The 10,142-nt window shown below is 35.4% G+C and overlaps 2 protein-coding genes and 1 long non-coding RNA gene across 3 annotated transcripts; 1 reads left to right on the plus strand and 2 right to left on the minus strand.

The window, feature by feature from the left end:
• Positions 1-327: 327 nt before the first annotated feature.
• LOC108836661 (uncharacterized) lies at positions 328-750 on the minus strand. Its single transcript, XR_001947194.2, has 3 exons — positions 698-750; positions 556-612; positions 328-459 (listed from the first exon to the last, which is right to left on the minus strand). It is a non-coding gene; the product is annotated as an uncharacterized LOC108836661 (long non-coding RNA).
• A 4,579-nt stretch (positions 751-5,329) lies between these two features.
• Positions 5,330-8,349, plus strand: LOC130505117 (uncharacterized). The gene is made up of 2 exons (XM_056999712.1): positions 5,330-7,938; positions 8,029-8,349. Exons 1-2 carry the CDS (start codon positions 5,796-5,798, stop codon positions 8,331-8,333), a joined length of 2,448 nt encoding a protein of 815 aa, XP_056855692.1. The 5' UTR covers positions 5,330-5,795; the 3' UTR covers positions 8,334-8,349.
• A 201-nt stretch (positions 8,350-8,550) lies between these two features.
• On the minus strand, positions 8,551-9,084 carry LOC130505118 (uncharacterized protein At4g04775-like). The gene is made up of 2 exons (XM_056999713.1): positions 8,905-9,084; positions 8,551-8,835 (listed from the first exon to the last, which is right to left on the minus strand). The coding sequence occupies exons 1-2, from the start codon at positions 9,082-9,084 to the stop codon at positions 8,551-8,553; spliced, it is 465 nt and encodes a 154-aa protein (XP_056855693.1).
• Between the last annotated feature and the right edge of the window lie 1,058 nt (positions 9,085-10,142).

Consider the following 10,142-nt stretch of genomic DNA (forward strand, 5'->3'; position numbering starts at 1 on the left):
TGCTTTTAGTCTAAACTACTTATATTATGGAACAGAGGGAGTAACTAGTTTCTTTTTGTATTTCTTCTAGGTTTGCAAAGGCTTCTACTTAACCATGCTACTTCCTTATGATATCTCTGCTGTTAGAGCAACATTATTGGTGGGACAAATAAAATGTCCCTTAGCATATTTTAGTAATATTTTTAAGTTAGGGACAAAGTTTAAGGACTTTTCTAATGTTGTAGATTATTGGTAGGACAAAAAAAGTCCTTAGCATATTTTACAAATTCAATTCATAGAAACATTTTGTACCTTGGCTTAAAACAACCACATTATCAGGTACCCACTCAAGCTATCAGCATCACTATAATCTTGAACCTCACCTGATGGGAAAAATTGCTCATCCGATGTGTTCTACGAGTAGCGACTTCTGAAGTAACTAGTGTCGATTGCACTCTCTGAAGCTGGAACAAATGCAGCCTAAAAGAAAAATAGCGTTAGACATTGTATACAAAATGAGGATTTGCTTCTGCAGAACATATATCTTCAAAAGAAAAAAGAAAAAGAAAAAAGCACCTTTTGCCTCGCTAGTGTACCCCAATTGATGTCTTTAAAGAAGATGTGCTGCTTGACCTGCCCTAATGAAAATATTTTCAATAAAAGTTTACAGCAAACTGGAACAAAATCAACACAGAAAAAAAAAGAGATCCATTTTAACCTCAGCAGCCCCTCTAGCTCCAAGTCTCAGGTGAGGATCTTCTGTTAAAAATCTAGAAAGAGAAGATGACATGACGTTACAGGCAATAACTAGTCATTGATCTACAGAGCAAAAATTCTATCTTGTATATGGAAACTCAGAATTTGAAATCAAACGTCCTTAACCTATTCATTTACTTTGGACGTTAGCAAACCAGATAGTTACTCAATATAATGAGTAGAAAAGAGTTGTTCATCAATGTTTTCTATTGCACAACTAGTTAGTTCTTCCTTCTTGACAAGTAGTTGCAGCAGAAAGATAGACAAACAAACCTTGACACCAGAGAGCTTTTCAAGCTTGTCGACAGAATCCATGACAACAACTTCCTCACCATCATCACTGAGTTGCAGGTCAATCAAGAAGAAGATATTAGAATAATGTCATTAACTCAAAAACTGCTACTACACTTGTAATGTATATTATATAGAGTATTGATCCTTCTTCCACTGACCTTCACATGATCAGGTACCCAGTATGTCTTATCACTGTTTTTTAACAACTGTTCATTCAACTGCTCGTCCACCCAGACAAACCTGACAGGTCACACACAAACAAACGTCAGCATAAGAATCCAGCAACAAGCTTCACAGAATCAAGATATCCTAAATAGTTTGGATTAACTGCCAAAAAGTACTGTTAATAGAAGAACTCAATGCAATCAAACAACCAACACAGTCACGTTATCAGAAAGCTTACAGTTCACGGCTGAGTCGCGTCGTTGAACGGAGGAGGGAGAAAAACTTTTCACCTCGTGATCTCCCATGGCCGAGCTCTTCCTCCTACAAAATCGAAAGGGAAATTGAAGATTGCTTCGATTGATTCCGAAAATAAGACACAACGGGAGAATCAAATCGGCGAGAAGCAATGATCAACTTCTATTGCTCACCACTATCTCCTTGTCTCCATCACCAACCTCAACCGATCTCTCTTCTTCGTTCCAATCGATTTTGCACACAGGACAAATTTTTTCGGCCATTCACAACACAACATGTGTTTCCTTAGGACGACACCGAAAAGTCCTTAACTAAGAACGTTCCAGCTTATTTTGCCTAATTTTGATTTAAATTAAATCAATTTAACTCTAAGATATGTCCTTAAGGACGTCGATAATAGTGCTCTTACATTATCATTCTCACTGGACACAAACCAGCATCAACTCATTTTCTCACTGTGAAGTTTATTATTTCATAATAAGAGTAAATGCTAGAGGTATGGAGCAAAAAAAAGTTTCTTACTTGTAAACAAATAGTTGATGTGAACAATGAAAAGGTTTTGTGTGGATGATTATGACAATACGTATGATTAGTCACCATTTGCTGGATTCCTAAATTTCTTCTTCCCTCATAAGTCATAATGTTGTCGTCTCTTTTTTTTGTCTTTCTTTCAATTTTTTAGATCCCTTCCCCCCACCCCCCAAAAAAAAAATTAAAAACATGTTCGCATATATGTATTTCTGTCACAGTTCAGTATTTAAATTGGACCTGTGAGATCTTCCACACACAGTGCCGAGGCAAGTATAAAAATAGGGTTTTTAACCAAAATTTTTTTTGACTAAAATATAACTATAGTTAAAATAGCATAAAGAAAAACTAAAACAACAATATAAAACTACGACATAATTTTTCTCCTCTCTTTTTCAATAAACTCTTTCACCAAATTTTCATAATCTAGATTCCTTACTAGTGTGAAATGTTAACTTAATTAAAAAAAACTAAAAACACTAGAAAAAATGATGATGCGGTCTATACGGAAAGAAACATATATTTTGATACAATAAAAAATGGTGATGATTAAATAAAAAGAGACACTTGTTGATAGAAGGCTAGAAGCACAGAAGGAACAATGAAGAAAAATGCTAGGATACTGCGTGAGAAATAAGATGTACAACATGAAAATATAGATAGATCATGTATAAAGTAGTTGAGATATTTATATCTTTTCTATTTAGGAATTTTGGGGATCACTAAAGAGATTTTCTTTTTCTGATTTTGGGAAGTTGACAATATAACAGAAATAACTTTTTCTGATAAAAGAATTGAAAAGCAACAATGGGGGAATCGAACGTAGGATGACATTATAGTGTGTTCACTAGAACCACTATGCTACACCAGATTTTTCGAGAATTTTGGGGTCCTAAAATTTGTATATATTTTGGGGGCCTGAGGCAAAAGCCTTTTTGATTACATATGAGGCACGCCTCTGTCCACACATCGACTTCACAGCGTTTAAGCACGAGACTGGATCCGGACACAACCCAACAAAACATTGCCATTAGTCTCGATTTTTTTCAAATTATATGTACAGACGTAAATCTCGAAATTATATTAAAAATAATTTTATTAAAATTTTTGTTAAATGTTTACAATATTAAAATCTAAGATCTGCCCTCTTTAGACAATGCATGAAAAGCAACAGAAACATAAATACTATTTTTCCATCCATCGTCTCAAATTTGGACTTTTTGGAGATAGATTTCGATATGAGTGGTCAAATTTTTCAACTCCAACGTATTCATGTCAACTTCTCATAGTGAATTTCTCTTTTGAACGTTTAACTTCTGCACATGTCGTTTTTACTGACAAGAAGCAAGTTTACGGTATCTCGACTTAGTTGGAATTAACTCAAGATCTAGATTCAATGTATCTTTTATCATATATGGACAAAACATACACTCAATATTAGATGCGTATTTTAGTAGATATAGTCTTCTTTTGAAGGATAAGTTCATCAGCTACCTCATCATACAGTTAGATTTTTTCTTGCTACACCTAATTTTAGTTCCTATTAAAAAAAAATTTCAAATCGTTTTTGACGGTTATGCTCAACAACTTTGAATGATGAGCAAAGTCTAGATTTTGAGGATTTAACTTATATTTCATAGTAATTTATTGTTGAATTCATCCTTCATATTGTTCTCTCTTTAATTTTTGTCCCATTAAAACTTTTTTAAATATCTACTCTTGCACCCCTTTACTTGCATGCTCTGCTGAATGATGAGCAAAGTCTAGATTCTCAGGATTTAACTTATATTTCATACCAGAGTGACTGCAAAGCGAGGTCCCACGCAAAGAAGGAAAAGACTAGTATGATGTTCTTGGTCTGGAGTTTTCAGTAGAGCATGTAAATAAAGAGGTGCAAGAGTAGATATTAAAAAAGTTTTAATGGGAATAAAATTAAAGAGAGAAAAATATAAAGGATGAATTCACAATAAATTACTATTTATCCCCTATTTCCCATAAAGGATTCAGGTACTAGGAGAAGTTGATGCCAATTTCACATGCAAGTCTCTTTCCCTACGTCTCTTTGTGTACATTTTTGTCATCGTCTTTTTCACGAATACTTTTTTTTTGTTACATTTCTTATATATGTTCCTAAGTTAGAATTATCAAATAAAATGCATATATATGGTTATAAACTCATTAGTGTCTAAACTTTTCAGTTTTTTTTTCTCTCCAGATGATGCTCTCTCAAATTACAGATTTCTCAGCATCCTAGATTTTTGTATTCCTTTGGAAACGATGGATTCATGAATTTCTCTTGTGAACATAAGTGGTATATTTATCAAATTAAAACATCGTACACTCAACCAACCAAGTTGTCTTGGCCTAGTGGTAAAAGGGTTCCGGCTGGAGTTACCGCCCTGAGTTCGATTCCGCTTGACCACCGGAACTAGCGTTAAATCGCAAGAATACGTGGGTTGTCGTCGGCCTCAGGGGAATTAGTCTTGGACCTAGAAAACTTTTGGATCACTCCTGGTTAATCAAAAAAAAAACATCTTACACTTTTAAGAATACATCAGTCTTAGCAAAATTGACTACATAAACACAACAACCTAGTAGCTAGCAAGTAGTAACATAGCATCTGATAGAAAAAGGATCAAATTAGAACTTCATTTTCGAATATGTTAAAAATCATTTTCAGTTTTTTCCGTTTAAGTAAAATGTAGCAAAAATAAAACCAAACTAGATTTTGACCCACGCTTTCAAAGCGCGGGATAACAACTTTTGTTTTAATTATTTTGGTTTAAAAATAGTAATGATTTTTAGCTTGAGTTTAACATTTGATTTAAAAGTCCATATAAGTTATTCTGTGAATTACAAATCTTTATTTTGTTTTAAATATTAAAATCAAATATAAAAATTTATACTAAAATAAACGTATGAGCATAAGCTTTCTATATTTGAGGCAAGTATAATCTCAAACCATCTATAATTATTACAAAATTCTAAACAATACATATTAATTTAGTATTAGTTATGGGAATATTATTTATAATAAATGTCTATATCGATAAGTAAAAATGGAATATGTAGATTTTACGTCTATAGTCACGAAATACCTAATAAAAATCACAAATAAAGAAAATCATTTAGATATTTAACAAATCATTTAGATATCTAACAAATGCTCTTAGAGCTTGATTGTTTTCAGTTTTTGAAATAGTTTCTGGTTTTTGCTTTTGAAAAACTATTTTTATTGCCAATTAAGATTTGGGAGAATTGGAAAAAAGAGACATATTTTTTTTTTTTGTCACTTTAAGACTTTTCATACTTTTGGCAATTTTGGACTTATTTTACCCTTGGTTGATGAGAAAAATAGTAAACTTAAATAAAAAAATATACAAAAATATGAAAACTATTAGAAACATAAGTATGACAATTTATATATTTTAAGTTTTTAAAAAAAAAATTGGAATCATATTTTATTTTACTTTCTAACCCAGGTTAGAATACACATTATGGTGATCTATTTTACCTAGAAATCGAAATATAAGTTTATACATCGATATATCCTTGGTATAAAACGTTATGTAGATTTCCTTGTCATATATATCTTAGGTACATTTTGTGACGTTTCAATCTAGCAAGATCTCTTCACTATACCCGAGGTTATATAACGATAAATAACCACAACTCTAAGATATACCTAACGTAGTTTTTGTGAAATTAAGGTCATGTACCTTTTAACTTATGTGACGTCTTAGATAGAATAGGTATCCCACATACTGTACATTGTTAAAGCCTAGGTATGATACGTTTTCTAGGTAAATCCGAAAAATATGGAAACTTCCATATTCGGTTATAGATGTTTCCTAAATCAATCCCCAAATATCTTGGAGAATATTTTCTGCACGATATTCTCCTCCTCCCACGATCTCTTCATCGACGCTCCCATCTTCTATTCTTCTTCCTCCCTATTCCATTCTCTTCTCTCTTCTCTCCATCATCACAACATGGTTCTAATCTATGTTAAATCTGGTGAATGGATGTGTAGTTGCAGCGACCAGTGGAGTTTCATGGTAGACAAAGCAAGGCGTGGTCGAATGATACCATTAGAGACTACTACTTTGTTGGAGCACCTCAAGATCATGGTGTGTGAGGATTATGGCGTGGAACCTGATTCCGTTAATGCAGAGTTCAGCTATGAGATGGTGGATCAAAGAGGGAATCCTCCCATAATAATCAGCAATGATCGACAAGTATCTAACTTTGTGGCCTATGCGAAGAAGGGTTCGTCTACAACCTTGTGTGTCACGTTCGCTAGTAGTGGTGTAAATCAAAAGGAACGCGTCAATATCGATTTGAATAAGGAGCCGTGTGATTCAAGTAATGTTGATGACGAGGAAGATCCTGACAGAAATCGAGCAGAGTTTGTCAAAACTTCAAAGGAGTCTTGCGTTAGAAGGAAGGATCATGTCGCTGGGGATGCTTGCGGTGATGCCGGTTTAAGGAGTGAAAATAATGGAGATAGTGAAAAGGATGATCGAACTTGGAGCGGAGATTTCGTGAAGAAGAATCAAATTTTCAGAAATAAAAAGGTTTTGAAGGCAACACTGGAGATTTGGGCGATGAAGCATAATTTCGATTTCATTGTTAAGAAGTCTACAAAAAAATGGTGGTATATTCGATGTAAGGATGCATTGTGCAACTGGTCTGTGCGTGCGGAATGTCTGGATGGGTCTACATATTTCATGATCAACAAGTGTGAGGAAAGACATTCATGTGCTCCTTCAAAGAAAAGCAAATTCGGAAAGACCGCATCGGCAAGAACAATTGGGAGACTGATACAACATCGATTTGATGATGCAAATGATGGACCCAAAGCAAACGAGATCATTAAATTCATGAGAATGGAGCATAGTTGTGAGATCAGTTATTGGCACGCATGGGAAGCTCGTGAGTTTGCAATTGCAGCTGCTAGAGGTATACCAGATGAGAGCTATGCAAAAATACCAAAATATTTGCATATGATCAAAGAAGCTAATCCTGGTACACATACTGAATATGAAACTACAGAGAAGGGGAGATTCCTCTATCTATTTATCTCGTTTGGGCAATCAGTTAGAGGGTTCTACAATGCAATGCGTAGGGTGATTGTTGTCGATGGAACTTTTCTGAAAAATAAATACAAAGGAGTTCTCCTTGTTGCTACTGCTGTTGATGGTAACTCTAATTTGTATCCGATTGCATTTGGGGTTGTTGATTCTGAGAATGACGATTCATGGGGGTGGTTCTTTAGACAGTTGAGCGTGGTTGTAGATGACTCCAAGGACTTGGCTTTTATTTCTGATAGAAATGCATCGATCGCTAAAGCGATTGGGACTGTCTACCCTCAATCAACACATGGAATTTGCATTCATCACTTGCTGACCAATGTGGTTAAATCGTTTAAGGGAAAGGGTTGGACAGCGTTGGTCGAACAGGCTTCAAAGGCATATAGGTACTCTGAATTTCAGGAACGTATGACCGAAATTTTTGATATGAGTCCAGAGCTCGGAAGATATCTACAGGAGGCTGATGTGCGAAAATGGAGTCGTTCTCTCTTCCCTGGTTCCAGGTATGACATTAGGACCACAAACCCTGCAGAGTCGATAAATTCTCTTTTGAGAATACCTAGAGAATATCCGGTTATTCCGTTGCTGGATAGTATAAGGGAATTTATGACTCGATGGTTCTACGAGCGTCACCTGTTAAGCTCGAAGCATCTTGATCCTTTAACCGTCAAGGTGGAGAAAAAGATTGATAGGAGAATTGTCAAGGCAAAAGGATTTCAGGTTTACAAGATTGACAACTTCAGATCGCTTGTGAAAGGAGACATATATGAATGTCATGTTGATTTGGAGAATAGAACATGCACATGTGGGAAGTACGATATAGGAAAAATACCTTGCCGACACGCCATTCCTGCCATTTATTCACGAGGTATGGAAGTTTAAACACATGAGTATATGACCTATTTTGTTATTTTTCAGCATATAGACTCTACTGAAGCACAAATTTTTGTTGACACAGGTAGAGAAGTACACAGTTTCACTGACGTTTTATACACAACTGCAACTTGGAGAACAGCCTATTCGGAGTCCATTAATCCAATAGCAGTCCCACAGTCTGAGTGGAATGTCCCAGCTGAGGTTGACCTTGCAAAACTTTTACCACCAGAGTCAAGAAAGAGTGCTGGTCGACCAGTAAAGAGAAGGTATGAAACAGTAGAAGACAAGATCAAATCTTCTCAAGGATCAAGCAAGGGTAAAAAGCACAAGTGCAGCCGTTGTGGTAACGAAGGACACAAGAGAGGAACTTGCGATTTACCCATTTAACATTTACGTTTCTTCTTAGAGATCTCCTTATTTCTCTGCTTTTTTTTGTTTTGTTTTACTCTTAACTACGTCCTTGCTTGACAATTTCGTATTTGCAACACTCTTGAGACATTATTGGTTTTACTAGATGATTATCTCTAAGAAAGAAAGAACAAGAACCATAGTCTAATAATTATTTGAAAGAGAAAACAGAACAAACTGAGGCAGCATATGACCATCATGCATAGGTAATGTACATGAGGACCATCACCAAACAACACAGAAACAAAGCTTTTGTCATCTTTAACTCGGTAATGCATTTGATGGTCTTCTCTTCGCTACGTGCAACAGCATATTCCATCTCATCAATTTTACTCTCATGGCGTTTCAGCATTGCCTCAGAAGCTCTCATTGATCTCTGAAATTCAGAATTGTCAACGAGGAGGACGTCAAACAGGTCTTTGAAGTCTTCAATCTCCTCAACAACTGACTTATCAGTCCATTTGAACAAGTGGGTTTTGTCCTTCATCAAAAACATCGACCAAACAGTTAGATTAAAACGAGGAAAAAAGTATATGATTATAGGACTAACCTTCTCAGATCCCATCGGACAACAATGGAATAATCTTCCCGGATTTCTAACGGTTCTCGAGGTGTAACACGACACAGCCTCACCGCACTTGCATCGTGTGGGAATTCCGTGGTCTTTGGCTACTCGAGCTGTTGAATTGGAAGAAGAATTGATCGAACTCATGATTGAGTCGTTCTCCATATTTGTCGCCGCTGTATATTTCTCTGTCGAAGAAGAATGAGGAAGAAAAGAGAGTAGGTCAAAAAATTAGACAAAACGGCGCCGTTTCATACACCTATAACGTGTATTATACCTAAGGTATATCAGAAAAAAAAACAAAATTTTCGCGTATATCACACTTCTAGATCGTTTGTAGTTTAACTTTGAATCCTCTAAACAAGTGTTACAACATGGATCAAAGAAGGAGATAATTTTCGAAAATTATTGACAATTTTATATAATTAATTATTTAAGTGATCAATCTACATAATAAGTGAATAGATCAGGGTATGTTAAGGTTTTATTTTGGCTTTTGTTTGGTGTTTAGGGGTAATGTTTTCAAAACACTTAAGGGTCTGATTAGGGATAATGGTTTTCAAATAAATTTAGGGTATGTTTAGGGTATTATAAGGGTTACTAAATTTAGGGTATGTTTAGGGATAATGGTTTCCAAATAACTTTAGGGTATGTTTAGGGTATTATAAGGATTACTAAATTTAGGGTATGTTTAGGGTAATGGTTTCCAAATAACTTTAGGGGTTTGTTTAGGGTATTTTAAGGGCTACCATATTTTTCCTAAAAAAAATACTTCATAGAAAAGCAAAGTTAGAGTTATCAATGTGTCATAAAAGAATAAAAACCTAGAGTTTTGCCTCATAATTCAAAAAAAAAACCAAAGCACTAGTTAGACACTATTAGTCTTCTTCCAGATCGAAGACCTCAGACCTCTCCCATGGTGAAGGCACATAGGTTTTCATAACCTCCGCATAAACAGGATCGTGTGTAGCCTCCCATAATTCCACGCCAATCTTCTGTCTGCAACCTTGAATTATTTCGTCATTCACTAAGTTGATGTCGAGACCAAGCAGATGGCGTTCCAAGTATTTGAGTGCGTACGCACCGCAATCACAACAAGACTTGTTCAATCTCTTTTGCACAGGCACATCGACGATAGTGTATGGTGACAGGTGTAGTTTCCTCGATCCAGGTGGTGCAACGGCCTTCACTATCCTAGGAATCATAGCAGCAAACTTCTCAAC

Source organism: Raphanus sativus, unplaced genomic scaffold (assembly GCF_000801105.2).
Source record: "Raphanus sativus cultivar WK10039 unplaced genomic scaffold, ASM80110v3 Scaffold2022, whole genome shotgun sequence".
Taxonomy (NCBI): domain Eukaryota; kingdom Viridiplantae; phylum Streptophyta; class Magnoliopsida; order Brassicales; family Brassicaceae; genus Raphanus; species Raphanus sativus.

Bases quoted from the DNA above. Each gene is read 5' to 3' on its own strand.
- LOC130505117 (XM_056999712.1), top strand. From the start codon at position 5,796: ATGGAAACTTCCATATTCGGTTATAGATGTTTCCTAAATCAATCCCCA. The intron at 7,939-8,028 runs GTATGGAAGTTT...TTGTTGACACAG, and splicing joins TCCTGCCATTTATTCACGAG to GTAGAGAAGTACACAGTTTC.
- LOC130505118 (XM_056999713.1), bottom strand. From the start codon at position 9,084: ATGGAGAACGACTCAATCATGAGTTCGATCAATTCTTCTTCCAATTCA. The intron at 8,836-8,904 runs GTTAGTCCTATA...TTTTTGATGAAG, and splicing joins GTCCGATGGGATCTGAGAAG to GACAAAACCCACTTGTTCAA.